The 21,566-nt window shown below is 70.2% G+C and overlaps 5 protein-coding genes across 14 annotated transcripts in view; 1 reads left to right on the top strand and 4 right to left on the bottom strand.

Moving 5' to 3' along the window:
• UTP4 (UTP4 small subunit processome component) overlaps positions 1–15,556 on the bottom strand; it is a 75,610-nt gene extending 60,054 nt beyond the window's left edge. The window contains exon 1 of the mRNA XM_054840924.1: positions 15,550–15,556. The gene's annotated coding sequence lies outside the window, so the exon portion shown is untranslated. The remainder of the gene's footprint in view (positions 1–15,549) is intronic.
• On the bottom strand, positions 108–7,241 carry GAS8 (growth arrest specific 8). Of its 2 annotated transcripts, none has more exons than XM_054840937.1 (11): positions 7,103–7,241; positions 6,515–6,607; positions 5,286–5,483; positions 4,904–5,110; positions 4,450–4,504; positions 3,763–3,968; positions 3,324–3,491; positions 2,906–2,992; positions 1,750–1,959; positions 671–736; positions 108–346 (listed from the first exon to the last, which is right to left on the bottom strand). In XM_054840937.1, the coding sequence occupies exons 1-11, from the start codon at positions 7,103–7,105 to the stop codon at positions 197–199; spliced, it is 1,443 nt and encodes a 480-aa protein (XP_054696912.1). In that variant the 5' UTR covers positions 7,106–7,241; the 3' UTR covers positions 108–196. The 2 variants fall into 2 exon arrangements, with proteins under 2 accessions (XP_054696912.1, XP_054696913.1); XM_054840938.1 differs by lacking the exon at positions 7,103–7,241 and adding an exon at positions 6,712–6,986.
• DBNDD1 (dysbindin domain containing 1) lies at positions 7,606–10,994 on the top strand. Of its 6 annotated transcripts, none has more exons than XM_054840948.1 (5): positions 7,610–7,756; positions 8,807–8,911; positions 9,883–10,044; positions 10,413–10,553; positions 10,620–10,994. In XM_054840948.1, the coding sequence occupies exons 2-5, from the start codon at positions 8,857–8,859 to the stop codon at positions 10,778–10,780; spliced, it is 519 nt and encodes a 172-aa protein (XP_054696923.1). In that variant the 5' UTR covers positions 7,610–7,756; positions 8,807–8,856; the 3' UTR covers positions 10,781–10,994. The 6 variants fall into 6 exon arrangements, with proteins under 6 accessions (XP_054696919.1, XP_054696921.1, XP_054696923.1 ...); XM_054840949.1 differs by having other exon boundaries at positions 7,613–7,756; positions 9,898–10,044; XM_054840944.1 differs by having other exon boundaries at positions 7,606–7,756; positions 10,413–10,994.
• Positions 11,592–15,535, bottom strand: DEF8 (differentially expressed in FDCP 8 homolog). Of its 4 annotated transcripts, none has more exons than XM_054840935.1 (12): positions 15,497–15,535; positions 14,985–15,101; positions 14,798–14,880; positions 14,560–14,709; positions 14,332–14,473; positions 14,085–14,249; positions 13,670–13,797; positions 13,308–13,421; positions 12,931–13,011; positions 12,685–12,825; positions 12,472–12,581; positions 11,592–12,384 (listed from the first exon to the last, which is right to left on the bottom strand). In XM_054840935.1, the coding sequence occupies exons 1-12, from the start codon at positions 15,528–15,530 to the stop codon at positions 12,282–12,284; spliced, it is 1,368 nt and encodes a 455-aa protein (XP_054696910.1). In that variant the 5' UTR covers positions 15,531–15,535; the 3' UTR covers positions 11,592–12,281. The 4 variants fall into 4 exon arrangements, with proteins under 4 accessions (XP_054696910.1, XP_054696911.1, XP_054696908.1 ...); XM_054840936.1 differs by having other exon boundaries at positions 12,685–12,819; positions 15,497–15,524; XM_054840933.1 differs by having other exon boundaries at positions 11,592–12,581; positions 15,497–15,525.
• A 976-nt stretch (positions 15,557–16,532) lies between the features above and the next one.
• On the bottom strand, positions 16,533–21,178 carry TUBB3 (tubulin beta 3 class III). The gene is made up of 5 exons (XM_054840987.1): positions 20,226–21,178; positions 19,162–19,330; positions 18,735–18,843; positions 18,099–18,209; positions 16,533–17,824 (listed from the first exon to the last, which is right to left on the bottom strand). Exons 1-5 carry the CDS (start codon positions 21,161–21,163, stop codon positions 16,749–16,751), a joined length of 2,403 nt encoding a protein of 800 aa, XP_054696962.1. The 5' UTR covers positions 21,164–21,178; the 3' UTR covers positions 16,533–16,748.
• Positions 21,179–21,566: the final 388 nt, after the last annotated feature.

The raw sequence follows: 21,566 nt of genomic DNA on the forward strand, positions 1-21,566 counted from the left end.
CCAGCTGGCAGCTGCCTGTGGCTGGCACCCCCCCCCCCGCAGCAGGAGCAGGGGGCTGCTCCGGGGGAAAGGCCCCTGGGGAGGAGAGGGAGGGTCCTCCAGAAGGCTCATGGGGGTCTGTTTAATGGCGCGGAGCACCGATGGGCACAGCCCCGCTCCCTGCCCGGCACGGCGTGTCTCCCGGTGCCGGCTGGCGTCAGGTGGGCACGGCAACGAGTCCCGCGGGGCCCTGCCCCAGCGCCTGCCCCGGCACCGGGCTGGCCAGGGGCTTGAAGCCCAGGTTGTCCAGGGGGATCCCAAAGGCCGTCAGCTTCGCCTCCAACGTCTGCAGCATGTCATTGTGCGCCTGCAAGAGAAGTGCCGCCCCAGTCAGCCCAAAGCCCGGCTCCGCGCCTGGGCAATGGGCTCCCTGCGCCCCCTGGCACGGGGAGGGGGACCCCAACGACCCTGCCTTCGCGGGGTGCGCAGACGAAACCGCAGCCTGGGCTGGGTCCTGCCCGGCTCGGGGCACAAAGCAGCTCAGCTGCCTGCTGCGAGTTCCCTCCCCTCCGCTCCGTGCACAGCCCCCAGCAGAACGTCCCGTTTCCGTCCCCCCCGAAGCCTTGGTGGCACCCGGCAGCCCCCAGCCCCGGGCCGGGGGGACAGGGCAGCCCCCAGCCCCTTCCCTCACCTTGCAGACTCGGGCCAGCTGGAGCTGCAGGTCCTCGATGGTGGCGTTCTTGGAATTGAGCACGTCCTGCGAAGGGGAAACGGCGCGTTAGGCAGCGGCTGCCCAGCCCCGGCGGTACGGTGGCCGCGCCGTAGGCGGGAGCAGCGTGGCACAGCGCACGGAGGATCTGTTGTACGGCAGCCGAGCTGGCACCGGGGCCCGGCTCAAGCGGAGAAGCTGGCAGCGTGGCCTGGCAAGTGGCCACCACCCTGCCCCCTTCAAGCCAGCAGTGCCAGGGACAGCCAGCCCGGGCAGAGGCGAGGGACAGGCACCTCCGGGACCAACACCACGAGCGCCAGCACGGCCCTGCCATCATCATCATCATCATCGTCAGCCCCGCTGCAAGGGGAAGGGGGGTGACGGCAGCACCTGCTCCGGCAGTGCCGCCCTGCCATCGCGGCACCGAGGGAATTACAGGGAGAGAATCTCCCCGAGAAGATGCTGGAGGCAGCTGAGCGGAGGAATTCTGGGACCTCAGCAGCTGCGGGAGAGCTCGACGCCGTGACGCCTTCCCAGGAATGTGTTTTCCTTCCTGGTGCTGTGGCACCTGTTAGTAGGTGACACGTGGGTCTCCGAGCCTCCGTGCCGAGGCTTTCCGATAGGTATTTTTAGCACGGCAGACGTTGCGGAGCCCCTGGGAACCCGGCCGTGCTGTCTCCGCAGCCAGGGAGGGCAGGCGAGGTTCACTGGCTGCGCACAGAGCACCCCGGGTCGGTGATGGACCCCGCACGCTGCCGGAGCGCTGGTGAGCACTGTTGGCCTGGGGCCATTCTCCTGAAAACAGGCCCCACCTGAGGAGAGATCAGTGCCAAACTCTGACACCCACACGCTCCACTCTCGAGGGAAAGCCGGAGTGCCCTGCGGCACTGCGTGTGGCCCTGGGAGTGCCGGGAATGAGTGACACGGCAGCTACAGCCACGTAGGACAGGGATTCGCAGGCTCCAGGGTCTGCGTTCACCCCAGAGCAGCCTCTGCCCCCCCAGAGCAGCCTCTGCCCCCCCAGAGCAGCCTTCCCAGGGCCCCGCGGCAGCACACGCTACCTCCAGCTTGCGCGAGACCAAGGAGAGGGCGCCCGGGTCGAGGTTGGAGGCTGTGAAGACCTCGTTGAGTTCCACCTCCTTTTTCTCCAGGACGCCGAGAAGTCCTTTCAGCTTGCGCTCCAGGAGCAGGTTCTTGAAGCCCGTCTTCTGCTGCACCTCGTTAATGGCTTTGGTGAACTTCTGATAGAGCTCATCTCGCTCCGCCTGCACCTGCTCCCAAAAGACACCGCGCCGTCAGGACCCCCGGGCTGGCAGCAAACAGGTCCGGCAGCTCATCCCTGCCTGCTCCAGCGAGATCCCGGCCCGTTCCCAAGGCACCGGCAGCCCGCGGGGAAGGCAGCTGCTGGGGCACAGCTTCCCTCCGTGGCTGGCACCCCTCAGCACCTCACTGCTGCTCCCTGCCCCCTCGGGACGCCCCTGACAGCAGCACGGGCCGAGGGCTTGCGGCAGCACAATTTCGGGCCCCACAGCACACGGGGTCTCTCCTCCTCGCAGCTGGCAGCGGAACCTGGCTCACAGCTAGTTAATAAGTGTCCTAATTAGGAGACAATCTCTCCTCCACAGCCTATTTCTGAATGCACTGAATATGTTGCTGCCTTAATGATGGATTGTTAACGAGGCCTCAGATCAATGTTCATATTCCTGGGGATTTCTACGAATTGCAAATGAGCTCTCTTCTGCCTCAACAGATTTATCTGGGTTAGCTGGGGGGGAGGCAGAGTCTGGGAGAACTCAGCAGGACTCACCCTGAGCCGCCCCGGCACGGCAAGCAGGGGAAGCGACCCCCGAACGCGGGTGGCAGGAGGGAGCGAGCTCCGGCCAGGGGTGCTGGCCCGTGGCCACCTCTCCCCGCAGCTTGGCCCCCGAGCCTCTGCTGCGGCCAGTCCCTCGCAGGCCAGGAGGGGACCACCGAAGCGTGCATGATTGCTTAGCAAAGTACAAGGCCAGGCCTGTCTGCTGACCGTGGGAGACGCCAGAGCTGTGAGAGGCTTTGTTGGAAGCAGCGGTTGCCGCATGGCTCCGGATTAGAGCTCCAGAAAGTCCCCGGCTAAGCAGACCCGGGCAGCCTCTGCCGAGTCCCCGTGCCTGGCCCTCTGCGGAAGGGACGGAGTTTGGAGAGGGAAACGGGACGCACAGACCCACCGGCAGCTCTCACCTTACCAAACCTCTGCTCCAGCACTTCGTGTTCCCACTGAAGATCCTTCAGTTCCTTCTGGGTGACTTTCAGCCAGGCTTTTGTGTTCTGCGAGCGGGAAGTGACAGTTAAAGAGCGCGGGTTTCTCTGAGAGGTGTGGGGGACGTGTTCTGGCAAGGGAGGAGAGCGACCAGCAAAGAGAGACTGGCCAGAAAAAACAGGCAGCACCCGCACCAACTCCCTTCCCTCTCTGCAGCAGGGACCACTCTGGTCTCTTGCTGCCAGAGTCCCACCTGAGATCTTACAAACGCCCAGCTAAGCTGAAAGGGACTCAGAAAACCTTGCCCAGTGACCTGGCCAAGCCAAGCGGCAGAGGCCAGTGCTGAGCAACCCCCTGCAGGGAATGGCCAGGGTGACTCGGGACAGGAGAGCCACTCACTGTCAGGGCTTCCTTGTCCTTGTCGTAGTGAGCCAACTTCTTCTGCAGCTCAGACACCTGCTCCTGGGCCTGCTGCAGGGGCTCCTTCAGCTGCTTGTTCTGGAGCAGCACATCCGCCTTCTCCTTCTCCAACTGAATCTCTTTCTTCTTCATCTCTTCCATCTGCTCCTGTTCTTGGGAACACAAACTCCTGGAGGGGCCGTGCAAGCCGGGGCTGCCCAGCTCCTCGGAGCTTCCCATGCTGGCCGGACACCCTCCCGCTGCTGGCCCAGCGAGACGCATCTCCCTCTGCTCGAGAGCTTTGCTCGTGTAACGGCGTACAGCCCCCAGGAGAGCAGTAGCACCCACACGGGCAGATTTGGGTGAAATCCCCACAGGACCGATCCCTTGTGGAAGGGTGACGCCCTGCAGGCCAGGCAGGCTGCGGGAGGAGCAGTACCTTCAGCAAGCTGATGAGCGCCAGGTTTTTGAGGGTGATATCGTTGTAGTAGTTCTTGATGTCACTGAAGGCCTTCTCGTGGTTCCTCATCAGCTCGCTGATCTGGCTGTTCTTCCTCTCCTCCACCTCGTGGATCTCGGTCTTCCTCCGCAAGTCCAGCTCGTCTCGCAGCACTTGCATCTTCTTGGCGTACTTGGCCTCGATCTCTGGGGGAGCACGCGGGGGGCTGCGTGAGGACCTCCGGGAGACCCCGCGTAACACACTCCAGCTCCGTTAGCCAGCGCCAGCCCGGCGCGCGCCACCGCGGCATTACTCGAGGACAAGACGCTCGTTAGCAGCGTCACCGCAGCTGCCACCAGTGCGTGGAGCAGTTTACACTGGGACCGAGGAGAGCAGAGCCTAGAAATAGCATCCTTGGAAAAAGGGCACCGTAATGCTCCAAATCTGCCTGTGAGAACCTGAAACGTCCCCCGAGGAGGAGACTAGAGCGAGGACTCTGCAAGGGCTCCTCCAGCCAGCCCACCTCATTCCGTTTGCCTGATGCTGGGGGTCTGGCAGTCCCAGAGCACGGGGGAGCAAGAATTGGGGGGAAAACTGGCCAGACCTGGGGGAAACCCATCCCCCTTTCTGCTCGAAGCTCTGCTAGGGAGCCCAGCAGCGCAGCAGGAGCTATGCGTGCATCCTGACCTTTCACTTGTCTCTCAAAGTTGTCGCACAGCCGGGTGATCTCCTCCTCTTGTTTCTGTTAGGGAGAAGCTACGTGTCAGAGGCAAACAACCAAATCCTGAGTCAGCCGCATCCCGAGGGATTTCCTCCCTGGTTCCCGCTCCCGCCATGGCACCAGTCCCACGTTATCCATGCAAACGGCGGCTCATAGGTTCTCCAGCTGCTCTCACAGCTCCCCGTCACGGGGGGGAGGTTCACAGGAGCTGCCCTTCTCCCCGTTCCTGCACCGACTTTCTAGTGCCTCTAAGTCCAGCCGTTACCGGTGCCTGCAGGAAACCCCATCCCACCCCACGGAGAGAGCCGGAGGCAGGCTCCCGCTCGCACGCCGGGGCTGGGAGGGCTCAGCCGGCGGCCCCACCGCCTTCCTCTGCGGCGGAGGCACCTCGCACACGGCTCCGGCGTACCGGGGACGTACCAGGTGCATGTTTTTCACCACCACCTCATTGGCCAGCTCCTGCTCCTTCAGCTCCACTTTCAAGGAGCGCATGTCTTTACGCAGCTCCATCTCCTGGGCCCAGTGATCCTTCTGGGCCCGCTTCATGGACAGGGTGCCCTCCGCCTTCAGCTCGGTGAGGTTTTCTTGGTGTTCGTACAACAAGTGCTTCACCTTCTGCTTGTAAACCTAAAGACAAGCCACAGACCGGGTGAGGGGCTTCAGCAGGAGACACCCGGAGCTGGGATACTGGCCGAGACACTCCTGGCTTGCATCCCACCCAGCTCCTCCTCCTTTTCCCCCTTCCCTCTCCTCCTCAGAGCTTGGGGCACCCACGCCACCTCCCAGCCTTCTCCCCTCCCACCTTGATCTCCACTTGATGCCGCTCCTCCGCCTCTTCCATCTCCCGGTCCTTGTTCCGCAGCTCGGCTCTCTTCTCCTCCAGCTGTCGGCGGGTGATGTCCCAGAAGGTGTGAATCTTGTCACGCTCTAGCTGGAAATAGTTACGCTCTTCCCTTTCCCGGTCCAGCTCCTCCCGGAGACGCACAATGTGTTTCTCCAGCTGCAAAACCGAGAGGAAGAGCCAGGTAGGGGGAAAAGGAGACCTTGGGCAGATGCCTTCGCAAGACACCCGTGGCAAGCTGCGTGGCAAACCCGGCAGGACACAGGGGCTGTCACTGGGACGGAGAAGCGCAGGAGAGAAGGGGACGAGCCCTGACACACCCTGGACCGTACAGGACCATCAGCCTCTGGAAAAGGAGTTACAAAACCTTGTCCTACTGTAAGCAGCCTGGGCTTGGATATTCTGTCTCGCAGGGTCTGGTAACGCCATTCTCAGGTGCCTAAATACTACTGAATCATGGAGTCGTTTAGGTTGGAAAAGACCTTTAAGGTCGTCGAGTCCAACCGTTAACCCAGCACTGCCAAGTCCGCCATTAAAGCACGTCCCCAAGCACCACATCTACACGTCTTTTAAATACCTCCAGGGGTGGGGACTCCACCACTTCCCTGGGCAGCCTGTTCCAATGCTTGACAATCCTTTTGGTGAATAAATCTTCCCTAATACCCAATTAAACCTCTCCTGGTGCAACTTGAGGCCGTTTTCTCTCGTCCTATCACTAGTTATTTGGGAGAAGAGACCGACCCCAACCTGGCTACACCCTCCTTCCAGGTAGTTGTAGAGAGCGATCAGGTCTGCCCTCAGCCTCCTCTTCTCCAGACTAAACAATCCCAGTTCCCTCAGCCGCTCCTCATCAGACTCGCGCTCCAGACCCTTCACCCTTCGCTGCCCTTCTCTGGACACGCTCCAGCACCTCAATGTCCTTCTTGTAGCGAGGGGCCCAAAACTGAACCCAGCACTTGAGGTGCAGCCTCAGCAGTGCAGGGTACAGGCACTTCCAGGAACAGCGAGAACCACCCCCCCAGCCCAGACGGGCGTCAGGCAGCGAAATGAACCCCAGCCGCTTGTCTCCGTCACCCCCTGCCACCTGTTGTCCCTGGAGCCAGGTGCCGAGCAGGGGTCCCCAGCGCTGTTCTAGCAAGTAGCACCATCCTCCAAGGCGGGGGTGGGCTGGGAGATGGGGGATCTCTCACCTGCTCCTTGCTCATCTCCTCTGGAGACAAGGCATCCACCACTGCTGGAGCTTTGCTCCCTTTCCCTTTTTTCCCGACTTTCTTTTTGGGTGCCTAAGGAAAGACAGCAAAACAAACAAGGGGCGCGTGTGGCTGCGGTGCCAGGAGGAAGCTGCGCTGCTCAGCGTCCCCGCAGCGGCCCAGGCCACGAAGCGTACCTGCTGTCATGGCGGGGACAGGATCGGAAGGGTGGCAGGGAGCGCTGGCCGATGGAGCCAGGGTCCCCAGGAGGAGCCTGGAAGCCTCCGAGACCCTCCAGGACACCCACAGCTCATGCCCAGCCGCTGCCAGCTCAGCTCCGCAGTGAAGCCCCCGGGCCCAGAACGCCCGTACCCAGACTAACGCCGTGCACGGCGCCAAGGGGCTCCCTTCAGAGAGCGGAGCGGGCCGGGGCCCCGCAGCCCTCGGGGCTCCCTCCCAAGAGCCGGTCGGGCCATGCCGAGCCCCCCCCCCCCCCGCCTGCCCGCCCCCCGGCTCCAGGGCAGCCGCCAGCAGCAGGCCCGGACCCCCCGGCCCTCCCGCCCGGCCCGGAGCAGGCCCCGCTCTCACCATGGCGGCTGCCGCTGGCGCCGCGGTCTCCAGGCAACGGGCGGGCAGATCTCGCGAGAGGCTCGCGGCGGAAGGACACGCCCCCTAGCAACGCGGGGCCCCGCCCAGGCAACGGCGGCGGGGCCTGCACCGGGCCCGGGGCGGCGGGGGGGGGGGGGTGTCCCGCTGTGTCCGGGCCCGAGACCCCTCCGCACCCCGGGGCTCACCGCTGCGCCCCGGCCCCCCGTGCCCCGGGGTCCCCCGGCGCTCCGGCTCCCCTCCGCCACCCGAGACCCCGCCGCACGCCCGAGGTCCCCGCCGGGCCCCCGGTTCCCGTGTGTGCCCCCCCCCATCCCCCGGGTCTCCTCTGCAGCCCGAACCAGCCCACCCCCCCTCCGGTCTACTCCGCACCCCCGTGTCCCCGCCGTGCCTCCCGCACCCCCGGACCCGCGCTCTCGGGTCCTTCTCCGCACCCCCCGGTGTCCCCCGGTCCCCCGGGGCAGGCGGGGCCGGTCTCTTCCCCCCCCCCCAGGCGCCGCCCCCGGCCCCGCCCCCGCCGCGGCGGGCAGGAGCGTGCGGGCTGCGGGCTGGCACCGGGCCCGCCCCGCCCAGCACCGGCACCGGCCCCGGCCCCGGCCCGGCCCATGGAGGCTCCGGGAGCGGCCGGCACCGCAGGTGAGGGGGGCGGGGGAGGTGGGTGTGCGGGGTGGGGAACGGGCCGGCCGCCCATCACCGCGGCCCCGGGCCGGGCGGCTCCGCCAGGCGGGAACCCGCAGCGGGCGGAACCGGGCCGGGCCCCGCGGGGCGCGGGGAGCGGAGGTGTGTGCGACAAGGAGATGTAGGGCGGGGTGTGCAAGGGGTGGGTGTGCAAGGGGTGTGCCGGGGGGTGTGCACGGGGATGCAGGGGCTAGGCATGGGGGTGCGGGGGGGGGGGGGGGTGCGTGCAAAACGGGGGTGCAGATGTGCACGGGGGGAGCGTGTGCGTGCCCGGGGGCGGGTGTGAGTGGGGCCGTGCTGGGTGGGGGGTGCCCGGCCGCAGGGGTGGGGGTCGGGGGGCTGGGGGGGCTGGGGGCGGGGCGGGGGGGCTGGGGACGGGCACGGGGCGTCCGTGCAGGCAAGTGTGTGCAGGGAGAGTCTGGGGTGGGGGTCTGGGGGTGCAGGGGGGTGCCAGGCGGGGGTACAGGGTGCCCCGGGGCAGGCTGAGGTGCAGGGGGGGGCCGGGCGGGGGTACAGGGTGCCCCGGGGCAGGCTGAGGTGCAGGGGGGGGCCGGGCGGGGAGGTGGGGTGCCGGGGCAGCACCCCCGTGCAGGTGTGCCGGTGCCGGTGGAGGAGCACGGAGGGCTGGGGCAGTCGGGGACGGGGTGGTGGCCGTGCCGGTGGCACCCCGGCATTGTGGGGGGAACTGCAGTGGGGTCCCGCACGGCGACACGGGTGGTGCCGGGGCTCCCGTGGATGCCTGTCCCTCCCGCATGTGCCCCACGCTCAGCCGTGACGTGGCCCCTGTCGTGGTGGCAGCCCCGGCCGTGCCCTCCCGCAGCACCCAGGGCACCGGGACCTTCGGAGCCGTGCGGGGGGACAGTATCACGGGGCTGGGCACCGGCCAGGAGCAGGGCTGATGCCGGTGGGGTGGCCGGGGCTGGCTGCTGCCTGGCTCTGTGGTTTGATGTGAGTCAGCAGAGCGGCGTGCGGGGACGGAGCCCTGATACCGGCCCCGTTCCCTGCCAGGCAGCCGGTGAGCCCAGGCCGGAGTGGGGCGGTGTGGCCGGCGGCACGGCATGACCATGCAGGCGGAGGCCAGAGGGGATTTCTGCGGCAGGGACCAGCACCCTGGTGGGTGGGGGCTCAGGGCGGGAGCCTGCCGGCGGCAGGGGAGGACGTGCTCCAGGCGGTGACACTGCCGTGTCACCCACCGGGGCTGGGCACCGCGGTTCCGCGTGGCGTGGGATGGCGGGAGCGGGCAGGAGCAGGCAGCCCCCGTGTCCTCCTTGGGGAGCTCTTCCCAGCATTGGAGCGGGGTGGGGACTCTGTTTCACGGCCGGAGGGAAGGTGCTGGCAGCACGGGATGCCCGGTCCCACCTCGTGGGGTCAGGACGCGGCAGAGCCGGTGTCGGGGCAGGGGTGCGGGCGTCCTGCAGCTCTGTGTACCATGAACAGGAACTGAATGCTGCCGTAGTGTCCCTTTCCCCGTCCCGGCTCCTTTGGGCAGGGGGATTTCTGTCCCCAGCCCCGCTGTCACCATCCTCAGGGGAAGGAGGAGATGCCCAGCCCATGGTGAGCCCATCCCTGTGCCGTCTCACCTGGCAGCGTGGTGATGGCAGGGCCCAGTGGCACATGGTGCTGGGGTGCATCTGGCTCTGTCCTGCCCCAGCACCGGCCCCGGCTGGGCTGGGGGACCTGGTGCTGCGGTGCCCGGTGCTGCCGCGGGCACACAGGATGTCCTGCCCACCCTCGGTGCCCACTCAGCCCCAGAGGGGTGCCCGGGCCCACGGGCTGTGCCGTGACCATGGGCTGTGCCACGACCACGGCTGCCACGGCCCCGCCGGCTCTTGCCGGGAGACAAACCGCCCCTTGTCTGGGCTCCGGCACAGGCCGCGCTTTTGTCTCGCCGACACAAAGGGGCTGTGCGGGGCGGGGGGCGCGGGGCTGCCGGCTGCCGGCACGGGGGCTGCCAGGACCTGGGCAGCTCTGCCCATCCTCCCTGGGCCCCCCCGGGGGTCCCGCTGCCCCTGTCCCCCTCAGCCGGGACACCCTGAGGGTCCCAGTGGGGCCCCGGGAGGGAGCTGCCATCACCGACGCGGCAGGTACCGGTATCGCAGAGCTCGGCAAGGAGGCGCTGGCCCCGGAGTGCCCGGCGGGGACCCCTGCCCACAGGCCGGCCCAGGAGACCCCCGGAGTCCCCGCGGAGGAGCAGGGCGGCATCCCCATCCCCAGCGCCGGCCTGCTGCAGGTCACCGAGCGCAGACGTGAGTGCGGCCCTGTGCGGGCAGCCCTGCCTGTCCCCGGGGGTCCCTGCCTGCCCCTGCCATCTCCTGCCAGCCCTCGGGGTCCCTGCCAACCCTTGGGGTCCATGCTTGTCCCCAGGGTCCCTGCCTGCCCATAGCATCTCCTGCCTGCCCCGGCATCCCGTGCCAGCCCCCGGGGTCCCTGCCTATTCATAGCATCTCCTGCCAGCCCCCGGGGGTCCCTGCCAGCCCCCATCTGCTCACTGCCCCCGCCGAGCCCCTCAGCTCCCCGGGCCCCCCAATCCCCCTCCCCGGGCTCCCACCTCGCTGCCCGCAACCCATCGCCGGGGCCTCCCGTGGGGTCCCCGAGCGCGGCCGGTGTCCCGCAGAGCCCCTGAGCAGCGTCTCCTCGCTGGAGGTACACTTCGACCTGCTGGACCTGACGGAGCTGACCGACATGTCGGACCAAGAGCTGGCCGAGGTCTTCGCCGACTCCGACGAAGAAAACGCGACCGGAGAGTCTCCCGGCGGTGAGCGAGCGGGGCCGGCCCCGGCCCGTCCGGCTGCCCGGGCCCCTGAGCCGGCTGTTCCCGCAGGGCTGCAGCCGCAGACGGTGCCCCGGGCCGGGTACCTGCGTTCGCCCTCCTGGACCCGAACGCGGGAGCAGGGACGGGAGAAGAAGCACCTGAGCGACCCGGAGCTGCCGCCGGGCCCCCCGGACGCCTTCCTGCCCGCCGAACGCCCACGGGAGCCCTAGGGCTGCCCCGGCCCCGGGCAGCGGCGGCGGGGACGCGCCGGGGGACGGACGCGGAGGGGCGGCGGGGCCGGTCGCTTCCCTTCGTTCCCCGGTACCGTTGCAGCCCTGGACTGGCGCCGCGGCGGGGAGGAGGAGGAGGAGGAGGAGGAGGAGGGCAGCTCGCCCGGACCGGCCCCGGGGTTGCGGGAGGCGGCCCCGGGCAGAGGCGGCCCCCGGCCCGGCGGGGGAGGGAGGGGGGGGCCGGGGCTGGCACGGCCGCGGGCCCGGGCGGGGGGAGCACGGTGCCGGTGCCCGCCGGGTCCTGTACTGCCCGCCCTCGTGTAGCAGCGCTGTGTTCCGGTAAAACCGACCGACCCACCACCGCCGCGGCTCTGCCCGTCTCCGTCGCCGCGGGGGAAGAAGCGGGAGGGGGGGGGGGGCGGTCGGGGGAGGCGTCCCCGGGGCAGGACACGGGGCTCCCGTCGGGGCGGACACTGCGGGGGGCCGGGGAGAGGACCCCGAGCACAGCCGGCACGGACCGGGGGGGGGGGGGGGGGGGGGGGGGGGGGGGGGCACCGGGCAGGGCGCGGAGCCGACCCGGGCGGGCGGGGGGAAACCCGGCCGGTACCGTGGCCGCGCTGGCCGGGAGACCGGGGCTGGCTGCCGGTGGGCCCGTGGGGACGGGTTGGGGGGACACCCCCCCCCCGCTCCCCCCGCAGGGTGAGGCCCGTCCCGCCCCGCGGCAGCCCCGGTGCCGGTGCGGTGGGCGGTCCCGTCCCGCAGCCCCGAGCGCCCTCCCTCCCCCCAGCCAAAGCAGGGACACGAGTGCTGGTTGCGCAAAGAGGCCTCGTTAACGCTACAGGAAACCCGGGGGGGGGGGACCAGCCCCGGCTCTGCCCCGGGAACGGGTGGCGTGGTGCGGCGGGAGGAACCGGGAGTTTTCCCCAGATCAGCAGCGTTATCCCAGTAGTGTGTGTATGTGTGTATGTGTGTGTGTGTGTGTGGGGGGTGGGGGGGTGTATATCGGGGCCCCCTGTCCCCCCCACGCCCTACCCAGGCCTTCAGCAGAGCCGGCGAGAGGAGTTCAGCTTGGCTCTTCCGCCGAGTCCCGGTGCGCTCGCCCTCCCCGGCAGCACCCGTCGCTCCGGCTCAGCCGGCACGCTGGCCCACCGGCACCCTGCCCCGCCTGCACCGCACCCTGCCCGCACCCCGGCCCCCGGCGGGTGAGTCCCCGGCACAGACGATGGCGGGAGCTGCTGCAGGACGTTCACCGGGACCCGGCACCTCCCGCGGGGCTCAGCCTGCCCCCGGGGAGATGCTGGGGGCCGGCAGCGACACCCCCACCGCGGCGTCCGGGCCCAGGGCCCCCCCCCAGGCTAGGTCACACTGCCACCCCCATGGTCCCAGCTGCCCCGCGGAGCCAGAGGCCACCCCGGCCCCCAAATGGCAGTGGGGCTGCCCGCGTCCGTCCCAGGGCCCCGTGGCAGGTCGGGGGGGCGGCCGTGGGGCTGGGTCCCCCCGCTTAGGGCTCTGCCTCGGTGCCGGAGTCCTGGAAGAGGGACTGCTTGCGCAGGCTCAGCCGGGCGCACTTGGGGCAGGTGGTGGAGTTGTCGTAGTAGCAGTCCCTGCGGGGAGGGGACAGCGCCGGGTCACCCCACCACACCGGCTCCAGCCGCACCGGCGGGCCCGGCCGTCCCCGGCGCGTGCCGTACCTGTGGAAGACGGCGGAGCAGTCGGTGCAGACGGAGGTGTGGCTGTCGAAGGGGAAGAGCACGTCGCCCTCCTTGCAGAGCTCACACACGAAGCCTTTCGCCTGGCAGCGCTGGGGCGGGAGCGCACAGAGGGTCCCAATGGCGCCTGGCGGGGACCCCCCTGGGAGCCATGCCGGGGGTCACGGCCGAGGCAGCCGCGTGGCGCTGGCTCACCTCGCAGTCCAGCTTGATGTGCTTGGCGAAGAGCGTGTGGATCTCCGTCAGGGAGCAGCTCAGGCGCCCGGCCTCGATGTCGATCAGGTCCTGCAGCGAGTACATCTCATCGTTCTCCACAAAATGCTGCCGGTCCTGCAGCTGCAGGCAGACAGCCCGTCACTGCTGTGCCCGTCACCGCCGCGCCTGGCCCCGGTGCCCCACGGTCTGGGGACCCCTGGCTTGGCCGCCCGCGCGGGGCCTGACCTGCAGCAGCAGCCGCGCCTCCATCGCCTCCTTGCAGGTGATGAAGTAGGGCTTCATGAGCAGGATGTCCTGGCGCAGCTTCTGCGGGGGGACGGGATGGGACAGGAATGGGGGGGGGACAGGATGGAGACAGGGATGTGATGGGGACAAGGTCAGGCTGGGTCAAGTTCAGCCCTGGAGCAGTTTGGACACCCTCTGCCCCAACCCCCACCCCTGCCCTGCTCCCCCTCGGTGGGACCCAGCGGGTGCTGCCAGGCCCCCATCTGCCTCCCACTCACCCCACGCTCCCTCCATGGTGCTGCCCCCACTGCCCACCCTGCCCGCCTCCACTGCCTGCCCTGCCTGCCCTGCCCGCCCCGCCTGCCCGCCCCACTCACCCTGATCTCCACCAGCTCCTCCACGTAGTTGAAGAGCAGCGGGTTGATCTCCCGCAGCTTCAGCACGGGCCGCGACACCATCAGCGCCAGGTACCGCATGCTGCAGCGTGACACCTGCCCGCCCGCCGCCAGGGCCACCGTCACCCCGCGGGCACCGGGCCGTCCCCACCGCCACGGCCCCCGGGACCCTCGGCACCACCGCCCAGGGACCCCATCGCCAGGGACGCAGCCCTGGGGATGTGGCCCCCCCCCAGTGAGCTCCACCCATGGGGACAGCCCCCCAGGGACCCCCATGCCCAGGGCCACAGCTCCCCCCCTAGGGCTCTGGGTGCCCTCGAACCCCCTCCCCACGCCAGAGGCACCTTGCGGGGCTCGAAGTCCCAGTTGTGGATGGCGCGGGCGGGCACGACGGCCAGGTCGTTCCAGTGGCAGCTGCTGCAGTAGTAGAGGCCGGTGTAGTCGCACTGCCGGGCCTCGCTGGGCACCCCCCCTGCGGCGGCACACGCGTTGGCACACGCACCGGCACCACACCACGCCCTGCTCACCCTATGCCGCGCACCCCCACCATGGGACACAGCACAGTTCCCATGTCCTGCGGAACCCTCAGCCCCACAGGGCCCTGACCCCCAGCCCCCCCCAGCCCGTCCCCCAGCTCCCCCAGCCCCACACATCCCCCAGCCCCCCCCAGCCCGTCCCCCAGCTCCCCCAGCCCCACACCCCCCCAGCCCCCCCCAGCTCCCCCCAGCTCCCCCCAGCCCCACACCGCGGCAGCCTCACGGAGGGAGACGGGGGCACGGCACTCGGCGCAGCGGTAGTCCTGGCTGTCCAGCCCGCTCTCGGGGCAGATGCTGAGCTGGTACTCGGCCTGGTGGCTGACCTTGGCCCGCACGCAGACCTTGCTCACCAGCGGCAGGCACTTGCTGTGGCACCGGTAGTAGCAGCCTTGGGGGGAGAAGGGGCACGGGGTGGCCGTCAGCGAGGGGACGGGGACAACGGCGACACGGGGTGGGGGTCCTGGCCCCACCTGTGCAGGTGTACCAGGTCTGGATGAGGCCCCAGATGATGGTGCTGCACTTGTCACACGTCTGCTTCACGCTCTTGCTCTTCTCCTTGTAGAAGCGATGCTCCAGGACCACCCGGATGTTGGGCTCATCCTCGCTGGGGTCCTGCGGAGAAGGGGGTGGGGGGTGGAGGGGTGCGTCAGCGTGGCCCCCCCCCGCCACGGAGACCCCGTCGCTGGTCCCGGCCCCACCTTCAGCTCCTGCAGCTTGAGGCGGAGGTGGATGAGCCGCACCACCGCGTCCTTCTGCCGCTCCGAGTGCTCGGGCAGCGCCAGGATCGCCCGCTTGCACTCCTCGATGGCCTGGCGCAGCTGCTGCACGTCCGACGCCAGGATCAGGCCCTGCAGCGGCAGCGGGGGGAGGGTGGGCTGGCAGCCCCCCACCCCCCCCAGCCCCGTTCCGCCCCCCCCCCCCCCCGGCCCCACTCACCACGGGGCGGGAGAAGTGGTCCTCAGCCAGGCCCAGGTCCAGAGCGCCCTCGGGGTCCCCTGGGGACGGATCCGGCTGGCGGGCTGCAACGGGGCGAGTGCCATGGGGGGCTGGGACCCCCCGCCCGCCCCCCCGTGGGGCAGGATTCCCCCCGTGGGGCAGGGAGCGGGGGGGGGGGAGCACCCACCTGGGGCGGGGACCCCCCCGTCGGGACGCTCCTGCTGCTCGGGGGCCTTGTTGAAGGGGTTGAGGTGGGCCTGGCGGAAACGGGCCAGCCGCTCGTCGTACGCCATCGCCGCCCGCCCTGCGGGACCCGGCCGCCGCCTCAGCCACGCACCGGCCCCGGTCCCCGCGGACAAACCCGGCCCTCCGCCTCCCACGGCCGCGGTCCCCGCCCTGCCCCGCTGCCCCCGCCCGGCTCTGCCCGCGGTCCCCCCGTCCCAGCACCCTGCGGCCCCCCCCGGCGCAGCGCCCCGGCCCCGGTACGGCCCCCCCGTCCCGGTGCAACCCCCCCCCCCCCAACCGCGGGTCGCTCCCCATCGTGGGGTCCCCGCAGCCCCGACCCCCCCATTGCACGGCCCCCCCTCATTGCACAGCCCCCCCCCCATTGCACGGCCCCCCCCTCCCCGTGCCCACCCCTGGTACCGGCCCCCGCCCGCCCGCCCGCCCGCCAGGGGGCAGCCCCCCCGCCCCGCTCACCGCAGCGCCGCCCGCCGCCCCCCGGCTGCTGCATGGCCCCGCCCCGCCGCCCCGCCCCGCTCCGCCGCGCTGCCGCCCCCTGCCGGCCGGCGGACCGCACCGCACCGCACCACGCCCGGGCGGGGCCGCGCCGGGGACAGAGGGGCTGCGGCGTCCCGACCCCCCGCCTGGGCCCTCCTGCCCCCCCGGTAACCGTGCCCCAGAGCCCCCAGCCCCGGAATCCCTTGTCTGCACAGCTCGCCAGCCCCATAGCGCCCTGGCCCCAGAGCCCCCAGCCCCCCCAGCCCCATAGCACCCTGGCCCCAGAGCCCCCATAGCACCCAGCCCCCCCAGCCCCATAGCACCCTGGCCCCAGCCCCCCAGCGCCCTGGTCCCAGAGCCCCCATATCCCCCCACACCCCGGCCTCAGCCCCCCTCCCCCCCAAGGGTACAGAGACCCCCCGGGCTGGAGCAGCAGCCTCGGGGGGGGGGGGGCTGCAGCCCCACAGCAGCACAGCCTGGCCCCCCACTCTGGGGTCAGCCCAGGACCCAGGCTGGAGTTGGGGGGGGCTCAGGGCTGTTCAGGCTGGGGGTGCCCTGGACCCCCCCAAAGCCAGGCACATGCCCAGCCCTGGGGGGCTAAAGGAGCACCCCGGGGTCTGTGCTCCCCCCTCAGCTGGGGGGACAAGGGGCCAACGCTGTCCTGGCACAGGGAGGGGGCAGCCCGCCCCCAGAGAAGGGTGACAGTGGGGACAAAGGCACAGCCCCCCCCCCAGGCACTGCAGCCAGGTGAGGTGGCACCTGCACCCCCAGCCCCAGGGGGCGCGTGTGGGGTGGGGGCCCTATGGGGCACGACAGTGTGGGGCACAGCGTGGGGAGGCGAGGGGACACCCTGGGGACAGGCACTGTCTGGGAGGGGACCGGGGCTTGGGCACGGCCGCCCTGGGCATGTGGGGTCCCCAAGTGTCCCCCTTAATGGGAAGAGCCCCCCAAGCCACCCCCAGCAGAGAGTCCCCATTCCCCCCTCCACCCCCCCGCAGGAGCTGCAGACGGGTGGTACCTGGACAGCAATAAATTTATTAAGTATTCAAAAAAAATAGACACAAACCAGTAAAAAACGAAAAGGGGGGAGGCAGGAGGGGGGGCAGGAGGGGCCGAGCCGGCTCAGGGGGGGACAGGGCCAGGAGACACCGAAGGGGCGCGCGGGGGGAGCCCGGCTGGGGGGCGGCAGCACGAAGCCGGAGGGGCTGCGGGCGGCGGGGGGCATCGGGCATCACTTGGCGCCCTGCGCCTCCGACTCCTCCTCGTCGTCCTCGTACATCTCGCCCTCCTCCTCGGCCGTGGCGTCCTGGTACTGCTGGTACTCGGACACCAGGTCGTTCATGTTGCTCTCGGCCTCGGTGAACTCCATCTCGTCCATCCCCTCGCCCGTGTACCAGTGGAGGAAGGCTTTGCGGCGGAACATGGCCGTGAACTGCTCCGAGATGCGCTTGAAGAGCTCCTGGATGGCCGTGCTGTTGCCGATGAAGGTGGAAGACATCTTCAGCCCCCGGGGAGGGATGTCGCAGACGGCCACCTTGACGTTGTTGGGGATCCACTCCACGAAGTAGGAGCTGTTCTTGCTCTGGATGGCCAACATCTGCTCGTCCACCTCCTTCATGGACATGCGGCCCCGGAAGACGGTGGCCACGGTGAGGTAGCGACCGTGGCGGGGGTCGCAGGCGGCCATCATGTTCTTGGCATCGAACATCTGCTGGGTGAGCTCGGGGACGGTGAGGGCACGGTACTGCTGGCTACCACGGGCCGTCAGCGGGGCGAAGCCCGGCATGAAGAAGTGGAGACGCGGGAAGGGCACCATGTTGACGGCCAACTTGCGGAGGTCGGCGTTGAGTTGGCCAGGGAAGCGGAGGGAGGTGGTGACGCCGCTCATGGTGGCCGAGACGAGGTGGTTGAGGTCACCGTAGGTGGGGGTGGCCAGCTTGAGGGTGCGGAAGCAGATGTCATAGAGAGCTTCGTTATCGATGCAGTAGGTCTCATCCGTGTTCTCCACCAGCTGGTGGATGGAGAGCGTGGCGTTGTAGGGTTCCACCACCGTGTCCGACACCTTGGGGGACGGCACCACGCTGAAAGTGTTCATGATGCGGTCGGGATACTCCTCCCGCACCTTGCTGATGAGGAGGGTGCCCATGCCGGAGCCGGTGCCGCCGCCCAGCGAGTGGGTCAGCTGGAAGCCCTGCAGGCAGTCGCAGTTCTCGCACTCCTTCCGTACCACGTCCAGCACCGAGTCCACCAGCTCGGCCCCCTCCGTGTAGTGTCCCTTGGCCCAGTTGTTCCCGGCTCCGCTCTGCCCTGCCGGGGGGGGAAAAAAAAGAGGCACCCGATGGCCGCCGGCACCCCCCGCACCCACGCCAGGGAGGGGATGGGTGCTGCCGGCAGCGGCATCGGCAAGATCTGAAGCCAGGGTGGGGTGGGAAGTGGAAACCACAAAGGTTTGGCGGCGTGCCGGCTGTGCCGGGCCCCGCGGCGCAGGTGGGGATGCACCCGCCGAGCGCCGTGGGGACGGCGACGGCCCGGGAGGGGTCTGGGGACCCGGGCGGCGGCGTCCCCCTCCCCGGAGACCTACCGAAGATGAAGTTGTCAGGGCGGAAGAGGTGGCCGAAGGCACCCGAGCGCACGCTGTCCATCGTCCCCGGCTCCAGGTCCACCAGGATGGCGCGAGGCACGTACTTGTGAGCTGCGAGAGACCCTGTGCCAGGAGGGGACCTGCCGTGCCCTCCCACCCCAGGGGCGCCCCCCTCCCACGACCCCCACGGTCCCATGGGGCTGGGAGTGTGCGTGTCCTCCCCCCCCCCGAAACCACAGAGTCCCTGTGGGGCTGGGTGCACATGTCGGGTGTGTGTCCCCCTCCAAAACCACGGGGTCCCCATGGAACCGGGTGCACACTTCTCCCTCCCTCCCCCCCACAGTGAGGTCCCACGGGGCTGGGTGCACATCTGCCCCCCTGCCCCCCTGCCCACAAGGTCCCACGGGGCTGGGTGCATGTGTACCTGCCCCCCCCAGCACTGCAGGGCCCCATGGAGCCCGGCGCGTGTATCTGCCCCCCCCCCCCCCCACACACACACAGGGTCCCATGGGCTGGGTGCACACATCTGGTCCCCCTTGCACCAGGGGGGTGTGTGGGGGGGAAGGATGGGGTCCCCTCCACGCCCAGAGTGGGTGTGCCGGGCTGCCGTGCCCGGGGGGGCCGGGGGTCACTTACAGGAGGCCTCATTGTAGTAGACGCTGATGCGCTCCAGCTGCAGGTCCGAGTCACCCACGTAGTTGCCGCTGGGGTCGATGCCGTGCTCGTCACTGATCACCTCCCAGAACTGGGGGCACAGGGTCAGCGGGGGGGGGGGCGGGGACACGGACACGCGGGGACACGGGGACACGCGCGGACACGGACACGCGGGGAGCCCCCGGGCAGGGCGGGGCGGGCGCCCCCTGGCGGCGGGGCGGGGCGGGCGCTGTCCGCGGTGCTGAAGGGCGGCGGCGGCCGGACAAAGGGGGGGGGGCGGGGCGGGGCCCTTTGTCCGCCCGGTGCGGCGGGAGGTGGGGGGGTTGGGTGGGGGGGGAGGAACGGCGGGGATGGGGGGGGGGGTGTCTTTGTCCGCCTCTCCGCAGCGCCGGGGCGGGGCCGCCGTTACCTTGGCGCCGATCTGGTTGCCGCATTGCCCCGCCTGGATGTGGACGATCTCCCTCATGGTGCTGCCGGGCCGGAGCGGGATGGGAGCGGGACCGGGACCGGGACCGGGAGCAGGAGCAGGAGCGGAGCGGCACCGGGAGCGCGGGGGGCGGCCCCGCCACCGCCGCCTCCTTTATAGGCGCCTCGCGCCGCACCGGGCCGGGCGCTGACGTCACCGCCGCTCCGCAGCCAATCGGCGGCCGCCGCCGCAACGCTGCAACAGCCCTGCGGCACCGGCACCGCCCCGCCCCGCCCCGCCGGCTCGGGGACCCCCGGCACCCGTGGGGGGCACGGGGGGGGGGGAGGGGACCCCCCGCACCCATGGGGGGGAGGGGAGGGGACCCGCCCGCTCCGGCACGCGGGGGGACCCCCGGGACCCGCGGTGGGAGGGGGGGGCAGGGACCACCCAGGCACGGTGGGAGCATCCCGGGGCGGCGGGGGGGCACCCCAACCCGCATCGCGTCGCGGGGGGTGGCGGGGACAGGGACGGAGGGGGACGGGGACAGGGACAGCCGTTCTGGGGGGGCCCGGGCGCCAGGAGCCCCCGCGGGGCCGGGGCGGGCGGTGGCGGGCGCGGCCCGAGAACAAAGGCGGCGGCGAGGGGACCCTTTGTCCGGGGGCGGCCGTGGCTGCCCGCCCCCCCCCCAAAACGGGGACCGGCCTCCCGCCGTCCCGCACCCGGGGCTGCTCCGACGCCCCGCCGGGCCCTCCCGGTCCCCGCCGGTTCCCCCCCCCGGCCCCGGGGCCGGTGCAGGCGGCCGCGGCCCGACAGCGGCAACCGGGAGCGATTGAGCTTCGAATAAACGGTGGGGCCGGGAAGGGCCGCCCCCCCCACCCGCGGGCCGCACGGCGGTACCAGCCACAGCATCACTGCAAAGAACCTTTATTGGGTACCGCGAGCCCGTCAGCCCGGATCGGGGCGCCGGTGGGGGGACGCCCCCGCGGCGTGTCCTGTCCCGTCCGTCCGTCCGTCCGTCCGTCCCACGGCGGGGGCGGCCATGCCGTTACCCAACTCCCGCTGCCTACCAGGAGCACAGCACCACCTCCCGCAGCGTCCGCCGGAGCTCCTGGCTCCGGAAGGCATAGATGAGGGGGTCAACCACCGAGTTGCAGATGATGAGGATGAGGAAGAGGTTGAAGTAACTGAAGAAGCAGGTGCAGAAGGGGTTGGTGGGGCAGGTGACGATGAGGATGAGGTGGAAGAAGAAGGGCCCCCAGCAGATGAAGAAGACGCCCAGGAGGATGGTGAGCGTGACGGCTCCCTTCAGGCTGCTGCTGCGGTAGACGGGCTGCTTCTGCTGGCTGGAGATGCTGCAGAGGTGGTGGTGGGCCAGGGCGAACATGTGGATGTAGAGCACCAGCATGAGGACCAGCATGAAGAGGAAGAAGCCGATGAGGCAGAGGAGGATGGCATTGCTGCGGTAGTAGGTGATGAAGACGGTGCTGGAGATGGTGCTGGCCAGCCAGACGCTGACCATGGTCACCACGGCCCGTTGCAACGTCATAATACTGTGGTAGCGCAGGGCGCAGAAGATGGTGATGTAGCGGTCCACGGCGATGACCCCCAGGAAGGAGAGGGAGGACACGACGGAGCTGCAGATGAGCATGTCGATGACGTTGTTCATGTGGCGGACGATGCTGGCGCGGATCACCAGCACGCCGTGCTCCATCAGCAGCATGAAGAGCGTCTCCGCCAGGTTGCTGACGCTCACCAGCATGTCGGAGATGGCCAGGCAGCAGATGAAGTAGTACATGGGCGAGTGCAGGTTCCTGTTCTTCAGGATGGCGGCCACCACCAGCAGGTTCTCCACCAGGCTCACCAGCCCCAACGTGAGGAAGAGCTCGTTGGGGATGTCGAGCCCCTGGCACCAGGCGCCGCCGGCCCCGGCCGTGGTGTTGCTCTGGTTGCCCTCGCTGGCGTTCCAGGGTTCACGCAGCAGGCGCAGGGGTGCCAGCGTCGACATGGCCCCCACCGCAGCCCCAGGGCCTCCCCGGCTGGAGGCCGTGCCCCCGGGGCCCCCCGCAGTGCCCGCGCACCCCCCAAGCCCCTGGCCCGCCCCACCGGTGCTCCCGCGGCGCCCGGCAGCGAGGCCGAGGGGACGCGGAGGAATTGGGGACAGGGGGTCCCGCTGCCCGGGGACGTGCCGGGGACGCCGTGCCCCCCCGGTGTCACGGCCGCCCTCCTCGCCAGCCCTGTCTGGTGTCCCGCGGCCACGCGCTCGCCGGCCCAGGGTGACGGGGAAGAAAGGGCCCTTTCTCTGCCCCACTTTAAAGCCGGCTCCCACGGCTCCTCCTCCCGAGGAGGGTGGGCACCCGCATGACAGCAGCACCCCCGTCAGCCATGGGAGCCGCCGCGCAGGCCAGGGC

This window comes from Grus americana, chromosome 13 (assembly GCF_028858705.1).
Source record: "Grus americana isolate bGruAme1 chromosome 13, bGruAme1.mat, whole genome shotgun sequence".
NCBI classification, from domain to species: Eukaryota; Metazoa; Chordata; class Aves; order Gruiformes; family Gruidae; genus Grus; species Grus americana.